The 17,302-nt window shown below is 39.9% G+C and overlaps 2 protein-coding genes across 2 annotated transcripts; one reads left to right on the plus strand and one right to left on the minus strand.

Annotated features, from left to right (window-relative positions):
* Nucleotides 1-458: 458 nt before the first annotated feature.
* On the minus strand, nucleotides 459-3,756 carry LOC122784843 (transmembrane emp24 domain-containing protein 1-like). The gene is made up of 4 exons (XM_044050216.1): nucleotides 3,362-3,756; nucleotides 1,861-1,958; nucleotides 1,515-1,701; nucleotides 459-1,433 (listed from the first exon to the last, which is right to left on the minus strand). The coding sequence occupies exons 1-4, from the start codon at nucleotides 3,554-3,556 to the stop codon at nucleotides 1,215-1,217; spliced, it is 699 nt and encodes a 232-aa protein (XP_043906151.1). The 5' UTR covers nucleotides 3,557-3,756; the 3' UTR covers nucleotides 459-1,214.
* Nucleotides 3,757-5,026: 1,270 nt separating this feature from the next.
* On the plus strand, nucleotides 5,027-8,240 carry tnfsf14 (TNF superfamily member 14). Its single transcript, XM_044050278.1, has 5 exons — nucleotides 5,027-5,105; nucleotides 5,193-5,468; nucleotides 6,511-6,544; nucleotides 7,079-7,153; nucleotides 7,257-8,240. The coding sequence occupies exons 2-5, from the start codon at nucleotides 5,265-5,267 to the stop codon at nucleotides 7,640-7,642; spliced, it is 699 nt and encodes a 232-aa protein (XP_043906213.1). The 5' UTR covers nucleotides 5,027-5,105; nucleotides 5,193-5,264; the 3' UTR covers nucleotides 7,643-8,240.
* The last annotated feature ends 9,062 nt before the right edge of the window (nucleotides 8,241-17,302 follow it).

Consider the following 17,302-nt stretch of genomic DNA (forward strand, 5'->3'; position numbering starts at 1 on the left):
TTATTATTACACATTGCGTTGAGGATTATTGCAGCAGAATATTACACAATGTGCTGTTACTACACAATTAAGTGGACACGTATTACAAACATGATGTTATTACATAATGTGGCTTACTGTAGTCTGTACAGTAGTAGGAGTCGATAGGAGGATGATCTCTGTAAAAACCTTTCACAGAGATCATCTTTTCATGAAGTCCATCGCTCTGCCATGACTGGCCGTCAGTGTTTCCTGTCAGAGTGTGTGTCACAAAATCAAGAGATTAACATTGTTGATTGTCCCTGAACAGGCGCCCGGCTCCCCGTCGAAACCAGTGGTGACCTCGACCCGTCTGCAGTGGACACGACTCCAGTCTACGACAACAACGGGATGTGAGGAGAACCACGTCTTATTTTCTGTTCAGGCAAAAAAAAAAAACAAAGCTGTGCAGGCCCACACAAGCAAACCTTATGAATCACTGAAGCTTTAAAACTAGTTTATTTTTCCCTGTGGTTACTCTCATCCAAAATAGTAGCTTTTATACCAAAAAAAAACCAAGCTGCAAAATCAGGAGTCAAACATCTAAATGTTATGTGTGATGTGAAAATGTGTGATTGTAGCATTTTTATAGTGACAACAAAGGAAAAACAAGTGTTTTCACTGTAAATGAGTGATGATGTAACAGTCAGCTGAGCAGACCCAATCATTTCCATATCGGTGTGAGACAAAATTGTTTTGTGAATGTACAGTAGGTGCATGTACTGTAGGTCTTGTCTTCTTTATTCACATATATATGTTCTTATCACAATCTGCCATCTGCTTAATTTGAACGTGTTGTGCCTATTTATCTCCACGTGGAGAAACTGATCAGGGATATTGCTTAACTTTTACTTCTTTTTTTTGAGGCTTAGTTACTTAAAGTAAATAAAAACTTGGTGTAAAAAACAGTTGGTTGGTGATGCTTGTAATAGAGCTGCTCTGTTAGATACGTAGATAGATCCTGATAATGTTGATGTAATATTTTTAATTCAATAAAAACAAAAATACAGTAAGAAGAGCTTCGGTTTTACAGCTTGAATGAATACGAGTGCTATATTTGTTGTGTATGTGTTACAGTACTAAACATTAAAGCAAAAACTCTTTGGTTGTTATTCAAGCGTCTCCCTAATTTTCCAAACGATGTCGACTATCCTTTTAGTCAAAAAAGTCAATAAAAACTGAATGCTCTGCAAGGACTAGGTGCGAACCCGGTTGACGTTGTCAAACAGGCTTCGCAGGGTGTACATTTGTGTGGCAGCGACGGCGAGCATGACAAGCAGGTTGATGCAGGACCAGAAAGACACTCGCCACAGATTGTCCTCCAGTAGATACCGGTCCCTCGCCTCAAAGGCCCGCAGCACAGTCAGGACCTGACGACTCCTCTCCAGGTGCTGGTACACAGAGTCTACACTCACCTGGAAGAGGAAGAAAAAAGCAGAGGCGTAAGAGAGGAATCATGACAAGTGCAGGTGTGGAGCTTTCTGTTTCCGTCTCACCCTGATGTCCTCCAGTTTGTACTCCACCATACCCTCTGTCACTGTGGCCATGTCTGTCCATGTGTCTTGACCGCTGCTTTGACTATCAGTCCTAATGAAGAGTCCAAAGAACACAATCTTCTCTGACCGTGTGCTGAAGCTGTTGTCGAAACACAGCCGGTAGTCTCCATCATCTGTGGGAGACACCCTGCAGAAAAATCAAAATATCTTATTAATACACAACATAAAATAAGAATTATGATCTCTTGTTTCTCCCACTTTGTGGGTGTTTTCAATGCAAATACAGAGTAGGACTGAGCATCACATGAAAAGGAGGTGGTTGTTGGAAAACACTTAGGTGACCCACTTATGGATGCCATCAGAGCTCCTGAAGTCAGAGACCAGCAGGTGTCCACCGGGTGAGACGAGGACAAAGCCAACGTCCAGACCAGATCCAGCTATCACCTGTTGGAGAGCGACATAGACAGGAAAAAAAGAAAAAGAAAAAGGCTGAAATAGTGATTAACGACTTTGCGGTCGGGACAAGCCCTGGGTTTTCTCTGGGTTCTCTGGTTTCCTGAGGATTAGGCAAATTAGGACACTCTAAATAGATGGTCTGGTAACAGGTCCATTGTGTACCCCGCCATTCGCCCTATGTCAGCTGGGATTGGCACCAGCAACCCTCATGTGGAGGATAAAGCGGTATAAGATGAGTGAGTGAAACCGGACGATATTTATTTAAGTTTGAATTCACATCAGATCTTGTGAAGAGAGTCTTGGTCCTGACACTTTCACAGCATTGCTTGATTATGTTTGCACACATGTGCACTCAAGCATCCTCTTACTGTTGTTCACATATACTTGAGACTTATTTCAAATCATAAGACCCTTACTCGTCACGGCCACAATCCTGGTTTGATTACCTCCGTACTTGGGGTCCTACATTATGTCTTATTTGTCTCCCTGTCACCCTGATGGATTTGAACATCGGAACTTTTACATTTAGCAGACACTTTTGAGGTAACATAGAGGTAATCTTGGAAAGTGCTCCACTAGATAGGAACAGTGGACTGACAGAGGGTGTGAGTGCCGAGGTGGGTAGGGTAAGTGCCAGGACAGAAGATGCTAGTAGCGCTTGGTGTGGGGTGTTGGCACCGCCAGACGACAATCCTTTGATGGACAGTGTAGTCGAGAGGGCAACATAAGCCTTGGCGGGAGCAGACCCATAAAGCTTTGTAGGCTAGCGTCAGTAATTTAGGCGGCTAAGGGTAGCCAGTGGAGCTCAATGAACAGAAGGGTGTGACATGTGCCCTTTTGGGCCGCCGTGTTCTGGACCATCTGGATCCGGTTTCACGGCTCAGGGCGTTGCAGCAGTCAATGCGGGAGATGACAAAACGAGATTGTTCATCTCTGTTAGGTCTTCCTGGTTTAAATTAACGTTTTTGATAATACAAGAAAGGTACATAAAGCATGTGAATAATTATCCACAGTTATCATCAAATTAAAGCCCTGATTGTTCAGACAGCAGCATAGACCACATCACCCTAATTTAGCCTGTATTTTATTTTACGATGACTAGTGTGCAATATTGTGTTCAGTAATCGCGCCATAGTTCAGTTTTGCCAGAAGCAGTTTGTGGACATCATGTGATCTCGTGTGTTTGTGCACGTTGAAGATTTTTGTTTTCCCAACAGCAACATGCAGATTAGTTTGTGTCTCCAACACTAGAGATAAGGCGCCTTATCTTCTCTCTGTATGAAAGATCAAAGTCCGTCGCCTTTTCTTCTTTGTTGTCGACTTAGACACGATCCACACACTATTCAAAACTTCACTGTGGAAAAGGCAGTGCCTGAGAAACTTACACTTACCTGGTATTCAATCTCAATGGAGTTGTTCATCATGGTGGTTTGGTAAAAGCACTCAGTGCGGCCGGCAGGTAACAGAAATGTAAATTCCATGTCTGGATATGCCCGGAAAGCCAAAGTTAAGTCTACTGTCAGAATAAAATATGCCAGCGAGCAGAGCAGTGCAGACACATTCATCATCCTCCGGCTGCAGTTCATGGTCCATTTACTCTTATACTTTTACCAGCTATGAGCAACTTTGCCTAATGTCACACACATAAATAATAAATAACACAACTCGCAGCTATATGTCTACAACTGCTTCCTCTCATACTCTGACACCGTAGACGAGCCAGAGCTGGTTCCTTGATCAAAGCTGAATGATTAGAGCCACTATCTGAGCTCTGCACTCTGGACAGCAGCCACATGCAAAAGTGGGGAGCTGAAGTACCAAGGTGCAGTTTTCTCTGTTTTCACCCGAGGGATAAAGGCCTGCAGTGCACAGTAACTTTAAAGATACATGCAGCTGTTGTCTTTTATTTCTTTTTAATAAAACAATAACAACAGCAGCAACAACAAAAATTTTTTTTTATTTTTTTAACTGAAGTATAAAAACTCAGTTTTTCTGTAGTGATTCTCTTCTAAAATGTTATACATGTCATGTCCTGCTACAGACTATAGGTGGTGCTGTGGGCAAGAAAGTAGGAAAAAAGTAGGTCATAACCTCATAGGGTTTGTTAGGGACAGTACTGTGTGTGTGTGTGTGTGTATGTGTGTGTGTGACCTTTTCTGGCATGAACTCTGACCTTATCAGGACCAGTAGTCAAACTTGAGGTTTTAATGAGACAGAACCTAATTTCTGAGGAAGTAGTTGATTTGAGTAGTGATTGAGTCACATTAACTGTCTGTCATTAAGGATAATCATTTTATACTTTATACAACTCAAAGGGCTTCACATGATAACAACGAAACAAAGGGTAGTCTGCTTATACAATTGAGTTATAAGCAGACTAAAGAGTGGAAGAAATAAAAATATCAGGGGAAAGACATAGGTCTTAAGTTTGCTTTAAAATATTGAACATAGATGAAGGAAGGTGGATGTGGCAACCATTGTGTGTCTTTGTGCGGTATTTGTGCCAGTGTGTGTTTTATTAAAGCTTCCTTAAAAATAAATTCAGCAGTTTTTCTCATCCGTGTCTCCATGTGACATCAAATTTGGATTAGTGGCCTTTTGACCCTGCACTCACAGTGCAGTTACAGTACAGGTATCTTTGTCACTTATGTTTCCAGCAATAAGAATACTCCTTATTTATTGTCCATTTAGTGTCAAAAGCCGCTGTGTGAGTACAGTCAAAGACTGGGTCTATGTGTCTAAGAAATCCTTTGAACCTCTAAAAGTATAAAGATACAGTTCAAATAACAAAATGATATCAAAATGAATCTCCACTTGTACCAAAGACAGTGTGTAAGCCAGAGAGGAAGTATGAATGGAGAAATTTCAACACCATTACAGTGAAGTGGGAGGGTGTGAAGAGGAGCTTAAACGCGTCTTAAACCACGACACTTTTTAACTGGTCGTTACATAGATTGTGCAGCTGCATGAGAAAAATGACAATCGACCACAGAGTCACTTTCATGTTTGCAGTTGCTGAGTACAGACAGGTGATTCTCAAAGGTGTCTCACTAATGCACCTCAACATTTTTGTCCTTGACTCTGGTCTTTACCATATTGCTAGTGAGTAGTCATCATCACTTCAACCAACCACAAGTGAGCCCACCCATTTCGGCACTTTTTTTTTCTTCTTCTTTTCTTTTTTATAACACTCCTCAGTGACACCTCTGTTTGTTTCCGCAGACCCTGTGTCAAGAAGCACGTCTCACAACTTCTGGAGAACATATCCACCTTGAGTTCTTTTCACTTATAGTTATGGAGAAGGATGGTTATCCGTCTGTGTTTGTGGTGGACCGCCCTGCTACCGGTCTTCCATTACCACCCAGGTTGAGAAAGAGGCAGCAGTGTGGAGGAGCATGTCAGACCGTGCTGATCATGCTGGTCAGTGTGGCACTGTGTGGCATGGCCATAGAAGCCTGCTTCATCTACCATCTCTACCATCTCTACCATCCTGAATCTGTGAGTATCACGTATGTCACTGAGTCTACAGGACACTACCTATTTTCCTTTTTATCATCCAGTGATACAAGTAATGTTCTTTTCATTTAATTTCCTTCTATCTTTTAGTTTAGTTTAGTTTAATTTTCTATCATTTCATACATAAATGTAACTTCCTAGTCAATTACATTGATACCACTAAAGTGAGATGCTTAGACAAAAATAGCAAAATGCTAAAATTAGTGAGTGTGGAATATAAAATGTAGTTATAACAACATTGTAAAGAAAAAAAATAAATTAAAATACAGGGTAGAAATAATTCAAATCAAATTTACTCGATATGTTGTGTGTCGGCTCTGCTTCACTATCACATGTATGTCATAAAAAAAAGGAACTGATGTCCATGTGTCACTTTTTGATCACATAGTGTTAACACTGATTTACGGCTTGAAAAATCAACATCACGAGCACAGACTGAGACAAAAAAGCCAACACACTTCCGAACTTCTCAGAACTACTCGAAAAAGACACTCGTGACAGGAACGAAACTGACATATACTCCCAACAGGATTTTTTTTTCCTCCAAAAAAACTGCTGATGGTGAAATTGTATAGTGTAGATAGAGAAGTACATCAAAGCCTGGCCCATTTTTGGAAAATTTCCCTGACGTCTCTGGGAGGACGGTCACTACTTTTACTATGTCTGTGTGCGTGTGAAGTTTCTCACACAGCTTTATTGTGTGTCAGGCAGCAGTCGTGGGGGTAAGGGGTGGTATATGTGGAGAAGAGAGCCGCGCTACTGTTTGTTAAAACAAGGTCATGTATCTACAGTACACGAACAGGGGACGGTGAAGAAAAGGAAGTGGTCTACTTCCTGTGCCATGATCATCATATACCTTTGGCTCGTTACCAGAAACACAGACCTGTGCTTCTTTTTCCAGTGGAGAGATAAATTACTCAAGAAGCACAAAACACAAAGTGGTCCTTTAGGAGACTTTTACATCTAATGTTCACAACCTCTTCACCAAACAGGTACAGTAAATGACTTTGTGTTTGCGTTGCAGGTTGCCTCAGCATCGTCCTCTAAGCTTGTTGAAGGTATGGCACACTTTTCTACTTAAATACTAAACATTTTCAATTTAAGTGAGGTTGTTGTGCGTCGCCATGCACACCGCGGTTTCCATGGACCCACCTAAGAGCTGGACACTGCTGTCTCTGATGTCACACGGCTGCTGACAGGAACATGAAGGGGAAAAAAAAAAACGATTTGGGCCACTTAACAAAAAAGCTCACTTAATAAACTTTACACCTACTTAAGTTAAAGATTTTGAAAATCTCGCCTTTTTTTTTTGCCGTGAAACTGAAGTTAGTAAACCACTCACTCCCTGCACCCTGTGTGGGTGAGTGAGATTTTCCATCTGGAAAAGTCCGTCTCAACTGAAGATATCTTAGAGCAGGCATTGATTTTATTTGGTGAGCCATTCGTTAAGTGGCATTTTTTTGTTCCGTCTGTCCCTGTTGGCAGCCATGTTATCAGTGAGAACAAGTACTCTCAGGACAAAGCCAGTGATTTAAAGGCAGAAATGTCTTTAAATAATTCCTCATTGTGTTTTCTGTCTGGTTGTCACACAGATGAAGATGTTACTCATCCCACTGAATGGCCCAATTACAATATTCCTCCTTCCAAACCACTGGCACAACTCACTGGTGAGAACTCTTTTTTCACATAAAGGGTGGTTTTTCTGTTCCTCAAGTTTCGGTAAAATGTCTCTGTTTGTTATTTACTCACATCTGGGTTTTTTCTTCTCAGACGGACAAGATGTAGTTTACGGACCACATATCATGAAGTGGAGCACGATTGCAAACCCTTTCCTCTATGAAATGGACTACAACAATGGGGGCCTTATAGTGAAGAAGGAGGGTTATTATTATGTCTATTCAAAGGTTTTCTTCTCAGACTGTGGTTCGTTTCACCACTCTGTCGAACTGCACACGCAGAAGTACAGTGAAAAACCCATTCCCCTCCTGCAGTCAAGGAAAATATCCCCGATCTCGAGCAGCGCACGATCCAACAGTTACTTGGGTGGAGTTTTTCACTTTGACAGAGACGACGCTCTTTATGTGAGAGTCAGCAACACCACGAAGATCCAGAGGCACAAATCCTATGAGAACATCTTTGGTGCTTTTATGATATAAACATCACAGTAGCACTTTACATTACAGCAGAGTAACAACATAGAAAAAGTAATTTAATGTAGAGTTTGTGATTTGGTGACGCCATCTTATTTCTAATGCCTGTCTGGCATGTTAAACCAATGTGTGGCAACAAGCAGGTTAGGTTCACTTCCAAAGTAATATTCAGGGGATTTTGACTGTGAATTTAGCAATTACCACATTATGTCATCCTGCCTAGATGAGTCAGGAGTCAGTTGTCTATATTAATATTATATTAATTGTAAGTTATTATTGCACTTTTACCATATTGTCACTGTATTTACCGACATCACATTAATCATCATCAGTGTCACCATGAATCAAAATGTTTTCATAATTTTTAAATGGATAAACCAAACCTTTTTATTTTAGTACACTTTTTTCATTTTTCATATTCTGTATCATCATATTAAGAAAATGTAACCATTAACATTTATTCTCATTCTTGCTGTATCACATAGTGTGCACACTATTTATTTATTGCTTCAGTGGGTGACCACATGACACAACTGCTTTAATTGTGTTGAGTTTTCATTCGATCATGTAAAGGAAAATGTTGAAATAAATGGATTAAAAAGTGTGCTGCTTTTTTTTTTTTTTGTCACTGAAGAGAACCAGCTTCCTGCTGTGTCAGGTGAGTGGTCTCAGTTGCAGTTTACACTTAGCCCACTCGGCCCGACCACACAACACAACGAGCGCAGAAGATCATTTCTGTCTTCCCCCTGTGACACATAACAGTCACCCCTTCAACTGCTTTTGGTATTGGTTTAAATCCAGCTGTTCTCATGACGGGTGTTCCACACATTCACACTTACTGCATTTTGATGTTTTAATTATTCATTTGCGACTCATCGCCATAGTGATGAGCATGCTGCAATGTCCTGTGCAAAAAACCTCAGTGCTCTGTGAAGCTCTCTCGCATTGCTCATGCACTTTCCCTTTAGCAGTGTCTGTTCGAAGAAGCTGCTCTCGAAAACACCCACAGGTTTGTATATTTGTAAACTGAGGAGGAAGTGGCAGTGGGGGCTGCGGGGACCGTGGGGGTGGTGGGACGGGGGTATCAGCGGCAGATTACCTGACTCACTTTCCAACCCCACAACTGGAGAGGAACAACTGGCCATAAAGTGCTGTTGTCTATGTGTGTGAGCATACATTATGGGGACTTGTCTTCCTTATGGGGACAGAAATCAAAAATGACTACATTTTAAGGTGAAGACATGTTTTAAAGTTAGGCTGAGGTCAGGGTTAGGATTAAAGCAGTCGTAATTATGGTTAAAGTCAAAGTAACTCTCCAGTAAATTAGTCAAAAATGTCAGTGCAATGTCCTCTGAAGTCATAGAAACCACTGTGTGTGTATGTGTGAAAAATGCATTTTCTCTATGTGTGCACTGTGACTCAAGACCGTCATTAGAGCAAAACTTTAACATGAATATAATATCCGTCGTTAGTGGCCGAGACTCTTTTACATATGGCCTCCATATATTTTCCCATACATGTGTGAGTCATCATGTTCCAGCGTGTGTGTGTGTGTGTGCGTGCGTGCGTGTGTGCGTGCGTGTGGAATGTGAGCGATTAGAAAAGCAGAAGAGGTGGAAGAATATCACATGTGCAGTTGTATCTACAAGTCAAGTCTAGACGGGACTGTATGTGTGGGACAATACACGCAGCAGATTATTCACAATTCAATGAATGAAACCATCAATGTTCCATTGATAAAGTCAGCAGACGCGCTGAGTCAAATGTTCGCACATCGTGGAAATAAATCTGTAGCTGTTTGTCCCTTTGAAACACTAATTGATGAGTATGAGTAAAGGGCAATATTTTTAAGCAAATCAAAACTGAAAGTGGTAGTCATGGTACTCAGCTAAATGCTGTCCCCTTGTGTTGGCCGCTTAGTCAGGTAGTCACATTACAGTTATGAGTGGTTAGCACTGGTGACTCACACCAAGAAGGTCCCAGGTTGGAACCTGGACTGAAGCCTGTCTGTGTGAAGTTTGCACTTTCTCCATATGTCTGTACAGGTTTTTTCTGTCTACTCCGGCTTCCTCGCAAAGTCCCAGAACATTAGACGCCGACTGCATGGAATGTTATTATATATGCTAAAATAATTGTTAGCAATATTCTGTCATGGAGAATGACATTAATATAAATGATTCATTAAAATCAGGTCATTATTCACTTTTTTTTCCATGTCTACTTGTGCTGGTTTATAGGATGTTACTTGACCATATGAAATGATGAACACAGTCAACTCAGCTTCTGCAGATATATATATATATGCATGTATATATATATATATATATATATATATATATATATATACATATATACATATATATATGTATATATATATATATATATATATATATATATATATATATATATATATATATATATATATATGTTACATATATATATATATATATATATATATATATATATATATACATACATACATATAAAGGTTGACCTGACTAACCGATACAAAGTCGAGTTCCCTTTTGACCAGGCCATGGGCTAACCCTTAAATAATCATACTGATGGGTAGTGTACCTTAATGCCCATTGGTTAAATTAAATGGTCACATTCTTTATTAAAATCTGGCAGATCATCTCAGCGGTCAGTCTTTGAGAGACAATTCAGGCAATTCACCCACAGGACGTCTCAGTGATGTTTACGGTGTAAATAACGGAAAGGGACAATGCGGCTGCAATGAGAACACACAACTGCGAGACGTCAGCCCTGGAAAGCATGGGTCGGAAACAATCAAGCGCCATGCAAACACCTAATAAATGAGACAGAGTGGGCAGAAGATGAATAACTCTAATCTGAGTTCAGCATGTTCGACATGTTCCCAGTGAAATCGAAAGCTAACATGGGACCTCGGTTACTTGGAAAGTGTGTGTCTTGGTTGCGATGACTAACATCATTTTCCAGTGAAACTTTGTGTACTGTGTATCTGTTGTCGTGATGCAGATTACCAATAGGCTGTTGTTGTTGTTTTGTCAGAATATGCCAGGGTCTATTCTTCGACAGCACACAGCAGGGAGGGTCCCACGTCCCACCCCGTCTGTCAATTCTAGACCCAGTATCTGCGGGTCTGTATTAACTTATAACCTCTCAGTTTCACTTGTTTTATCCAGGGTCTTGAAAATGACTCACATTATTTCATCTTCACAGACTGATTCACTCTGTTTAGCTTCACAACAAGGATATAAAAACCACATGAAATAAAATACATTGTGAAGAAAATAATACAGGGTTTATTCTCCCACCTTTTCTTGACAGTAGTTGTGTTGATGAAGTCAGATGTAAAAACATGTTTATAGGTTTCCAGGTACATCAATACTACAACTCATTGACTAAAGCAAAGAAAAAACCTTTACATGGCAAACCTTTCACATACATCACCAGGACTCATGATTTCATGATGTGTGGCACAAACAGTGAAGGAGAACCTGAGGTTAGCGCTGTCAAATCTCACTTATTTGTATAATCCATCAATAAATAAATGGTTTTCTATCTTAAAATCACTAAAGAGCATACACTTTTTGTTAAATATAAAATATAGTGGCCTGTATACCGTTTACTTGCAGTAAAATTCAACAAATAAATAAACACAACATAAATATGTAATTCACACAGTTCAAATAATATCAAGATGATCAAATATAAGCCGTGCAAAATTAGGCTTTCTGCCAGATGATACATTCACTGAGTCAACTGAACATTGAAAATAATCAAATGATAAAAGTATTTATTTAGAACTACTGTGATTCGGCTGTTTTAAATGCACAAGAACAACCCAGCTCAGCTTATCTAATCTACTTCATACAAACCACCAATGTGTTCTTACTCTTTCTACAGCACCGCTGAGTGATTTAGAAGAGGGGCTTCCATAAGCAGAGAATCAGATTTGTAGTGATGTCATGATAACCAGGACCGATCCTGGAGCTGCTCTGTGCTAATAATTAGAAGCTGAATTGGTATGAAGCCTGTTGGAGTGAGTTCTTCCTCAAAATTGAAAGTGACGGGTTATGTCCTCAGTCCTTTCTCTGAGACTCAGTCACCTCTTCGGCAGAATGAGGACGATGATGCCATCAGTGAATGTGACCAGGGTCTTTGGGTCCTTTGGGGTTGGACGGACGTCCTGGGTTCTGCCATGGATTCGGGATAGATATATTCTTTTTTCGGAACTGCAACTAAGGCTTGAGCATGTAGATAATATCCAGGTGTGTTAAATATGCCTTGGTATCAACACACATGTTAGGGTCAATGGTGACCTCTAGGGTCCCTCCCGCAGAAAGCACTTCTACCTTGCCCAGGAGGCCAGTGCTGCATGACTCTGTATTAGTCCGCCCTTGCAGGAGGGTTCTGCCGTTCCACTTCAGGCTGACTGTGTGATTTTCTTTACATGAACACAGTGTCACCTGAAGATTTAGGAAGTAATAGCCGTCCTTCTTCACCGTTAAAACTTCTCCCTCTGAGACTGGTCTTTTATCTGGCCACTTTGTTACCCATTTAATTCTCCCTTTATCTGCAGGTGATAAGAAAGACCTGCTGTTAGACATTTTTATGTGGGAGATTACATGTGATTATAAGCCATGTGCTGGAATTAGATATTCCTTTTTGACTATTGCATTAACTGCATTTCCAAGAACTTGTGAATGGACTCTGATCGAGTACAGAAATACAGAATACAGAGTACAGAAATACCTAAAAATGGGATGCCTTACCGTCTGTAGCCTCATTACCATCATTGGCCTGAAAGCTTAGCATTTTTCCTGGACCCAAGAGAACCCCATAATCAGGTGGAAATGTCTGGGAAAGCAAAAGCTCTATTAATCTCAAAAAGTTGAATATGATGCCAACATGGCCTTCAAAGTGACTCACAGATCAAAACTTCTAGCATGGTGTTAGGGTTGCACATAACAGTGAACAGAAGACTCAATCGTGTACATATTCAGAGGGAAAATAAAGAGACAACAATTAAATTTGGTGGTATTTCTCAGAATGAGGCAATGATGTCACTGTGCTTCCTACAAGATATGACAACTCTCTGACATGAATAAAACTCCAAAACCTGAAGTAGTATGAGATAACCATGTTGTCACAGTTCTATTGGTAACACCGGGGTTGTAAAAGGAAGCAAGAATCAATGCATGACGCGTTAATCGCCGTGAACATGTATCCTTGGCAACAGCCAGGTAAACAACGACATCAAACGCCGATGCTGGTTTTCTTACCGAGTGTGTTTTGTTTTCTTCTTTTGTCTTTGATTCTGGTGCCACGTCAACACTTTTCTCAGACTGCAGAAGGAAACAGAAGCACAGCATAAAAACAAAAGAATTATCATTAATGGGTGAATTAGGGTGAGTTCACCCAAGCAAATATTATATCGGCCTATACATTTTAAATTTGATAGAGTCATAGCAGTTGCTTAGCAGTCTACCAAAATGTTCTTATTGTTGTACTGGCATCGGATTCCCCTGAAAGCAGCTGCAGACCACAGACAGATGTGTCTTTCTCGTCAGCTGAGCTACTATCAAAACCACAGGAAGAAACAGGTGCAGTGCTCAGGTGCTGTATTTTAACGCAACAGCACGGACATTCATCGTTTCTACTCTGTGGTTGATAGTGTAGAGCTATGCTGTCCTATTATTCCTTCAGAAGTCAGAGCCCACATGTAAAGCACACTGTAAAGTTTCTATCTCAACATTTATACATTTATATATATATGTATATATATATATATATATATATATATATATATACATATATATATATATGTATATATATATATATATACATACATATAAAAAAAGAATTCAGTCTTACCACTGCGTGATGTCCCGAGGTGAAGTAGAAGATAATGAACATAGCTTGGACCATGGAAAGGATGGCGGTCCACAACAGGAGGACATGGACCAGGGAATTGTGGGTTCGCTGTGGCATCGTCAGTGACAGCGTGTACAAGCCCTGAGTGTCTTCTGCTGTGCAGTGCCTCTGTGCAGTGTCAGTGTCAGTGTGTGTGTGTGTGTTCGCTTCCTGAGCTCAGTGTTGTGATGTGATGTAGAGGTTTTGATGTTTGACTGTGTTCTGCTGTGCTCTCAGTATCTATAGCGCAGAGAGAAATCCAGATGGTACTTTCCCTGTATGTTGCTGAGGACTGACATAGCAGGACCAGGGGCTACATATATGCCTTTTGGGGCCGGCCCTTTTTCTCCTACTCACACTCGTTCTCACAAAAGAAGGAACAAGACCAGGGAGAAAGGGAAGGAAAGATGACCTTTGACATGACTTTTTCTCAAAGTTGTTTCCAAATCGTTTAGTTCCTGATTTATGTGTTCACAAGGACTCATGATTCCATGATGTGTGACACAAGTGGTGAAGGAGAATCTGAGGTTAGTTCTGTCAAATCTCACTTTTCACTTTTCATAGCTTATTTGTTTTTGGGTTTTTTTAAATAATCAATCAATAAATAACTGATTTTCTTTCTTAAAATCACTTAAGAGAAGACATTTTTTGATATAATATTTGTTCTAAATGACATAAGTTCATTGCACCTGCTTGGGTAAACTCACCCTAATTCACCCATTAATGATAATCCTTTTGTTTTGTTTGTAAAAGTACTTGACCATTGAAATTCAAAAAACAGAAAGATTTACAAGATTCACTAATTGTTTAGAGCCGGAATCATGATTCATTCTTTACTGAATTACTGATGAACATTTTATTTCTGCTGTGTTTCTTCTAAATATGTGGTGAAATCTCAAATGTGATCAGAAACGATGACAACATAATACAATACTTAGAATTAAATATATAAAAATAAACAAGACTGACAACATGTGGCACTAAAGGTATATTATTTAACCCAGAGTGAGCTGTGTTTGTGTTTTAGCTTATTCTAAATGTGTCTTTTCTATTTAACTTTTTGTTATTGTTTTTTATTTTCTTATTGGTGGTTTTGTGTTATGTGTACTGTGCTTTGGTCCACCATGTGGTTTTAAAATATGCTTTATAAATAAAATTGGATTGGATGGATAGGCCCTTTGTGTAATTCCTGACTGGGAACTAATTAGTATTTTTTACCTTTAATATCTACTTAATCATGTAATGGCATTAAATCAAGAACAAATACTGCATTATTGTTATATCTCATGGCATCCGACTGATTTCAGATTGTAGAGGAAATGCATCAGACACAGTGTTATTATATGTTCAGTATTTAGCGCTTCTTGAAAAATCCCACCTGTATTTATATTCTGGTTTAGGTCAGTAAATGTGGTTTCACTTTCTCAGCTGGCTTTTTGCTCGGGGAAAGTTTCATGAGAGCAAAACAGGATGGGCTTTGTTTCAGGTATGCGTCACCAGAGTGAGCAGAAGACTCAAAAGTGAAATGATACATGTGGTAGGAATGAACCGCAGGGCAGGTCACACAGCACAACATGCCTGGGCTTGATTCTGACTTCCGTCGGATTGTATTTTAGTGGAATAGTGGCACATTTAAATATTTAAAGCAGAGTGACACATCCAAAGAGGGGATTGGCTAAGGCAAACATTATGGAAATGCCGGGTGATGTAAAATCACGCGTGCAAAGTTTTTCACTTAGTTCTGATTTTTCAGGTGATGTCACTGGTGTGACCATGCATTAATCATATTTGTGTCACAGATTTATGGATTTGCTTGAGTTACTATAAGTTGAAGATGTTTCACGTCTCATCCAAGAGACCAATTCTGTTCCGACTAACTGAAGGAAAAATCCAGGTGTTTAGCCTCCGTAGGCTGGAAACCTGTCTAGAAATCATTCAAATGAACAATGCGCGTCATTTGCCGTCAGTTTCACCAGAGTGTGAAAAGGGGGTCTTTAGGGTCACCTGACAGACACACGTGGGTTGTGTGATGGTTTCTCAGTTAAAAATAAATGTCTTCCTTCACTCACTCGCCATCATCCTTTGTGGTGTTTGTTAAAAACCCTCCGTTTCTCAGAGACTCCAGTAATAAAAGGAATAACAAACAATTTTCTCCATTTATGGCTGCTTTCCTCCTCCTTGTCTGATGTTCTTCACCTTGATGTTTTGATAAAGGCCCAGTTTGGTTAGCCTCAGGGGCTTCCCTGATGCCTTTCTGTTCCTTCACTTTCCCCTCCGTTGTTGTGGGTACGTGGCCTGATGCTGCGAGGCTCTGATGACACTGAGTTTGTGTTCTAGTGGGTGGTGGGAGGCAAACAGCATCTGTGTGTGATGGTTTCCTGTATACTTCAGTGTTGAGGCTGCCGCACCCGCACAGTCCAGGAAGGCCAGACTCTTACCTTTAACATCCTAACAGGTGAATTTAATGAATTATCAATTCAATTTTATTTGTATGGCGCCAACAGCATACACTATCTCAAGGTACTGCACATAGACAACATTATCGAGAGCAGAGAAACCCAACAATGAGACACAATGAGCAAGCACTAGGCTTCGGTGGAAGCCTAGTGCTTGCAAAACCAGACTCAAAGATGTGCAGCCATCTGCCTCGACCGGTTGGGGTGAAAGGAAAAATGGGGGACAGAAAAGGGAGAGAGAAAGGACAAGAGGCAGGTGAGGTAGAGACAGAAGACAAAGACCAGGAGCAGATATATTATATATATATTATATATATATAAGTTGCTCTCTATATTGTTGATGTTGTAAAAGATTCCAGCTCCTGTGTTCTGATCTTGACCCAGGTCAAGGGTCATTATATTGAAAGTAAGTGATCTACAATCAAAGAAACACAGCAAACTACTGAAGAAAGGTGTTTTTTTTTCTAAGGGTTCATGTGAGCGACAATGGATTGATTATTCATGTAAATATCAACAACGAGTGGGAATTCCATTCAGAGTTTCCAGAGGGTGACATTTTTTGTTGCAGTCTCAAGTGTTGAGACTGGTTTTCTCACCATGAAACAATGATTTGCAGCCATCTAGTGGATGTGAACCAATAATGCAGAAATCAGTTAGATATCCCATAATGTAACACTATTCTCAATGTACAATACAATAATAATTCATTGATTATGTTATTACATTAATGACACATTCATCCCCAGTCACAGTCCACTTGTAAAATGCTGTGCTGTGGTTGTGGTAAAGGAGCATCTATAACAATATGTTTTTCCGTTTGAGGTTTTCAGTTTCCCCTCTATCTGTCTTAATAGTTTTCATTTTTCATTTCAAGTTCAGATTCAGGCCTTTCCAATTCTGACTGAAATGTTTAATTTACTTTCAGAGCCAAAACTTAATTTTAATGTCCTACCGTAGTATGTCTTTGCCACCCGTGAATAACAGACAATCTTTGTCAACATTCATTAATAATGTCCCAGCTGTCCTGTGTGTGGATAATCTGTGTTCCAATTATGTTCTCTCCTCACAGTTTTTTTATGGAATGTTGCCCATAAGTATTAGAGTATTTTGCACAAAATAATAAATAAATAAATAAATAAATAAATAAATAAATAAATAAATAAATAAATAGACCCAGCCCTTTCATAGAAATGAATATTAGTCCAACTGTTTAGGACGTAAACCCCTGTCTCTCCAGCAGGTGGCAGTGCATCCGTGACAAGGTGAAACGACCCAAACTCAGCTCAATAATTTATTAGAAAACGTGCAT

This window comes from Solea senegalensis, linkage group LG19 (genome assembly GCF_019176455.1).
Source record: "Solea senegalensis isolate Sse05_10M linkage group LG19, IFAPA_SoseM_1, whole genome shotgun sequence".
NCBI classification, from domain to species: Eukaryota; Metazoa; Chordata; class Actinopteri; order Pleuronectiformes; family Soleidae; genus Solea; species Solea senegalensis.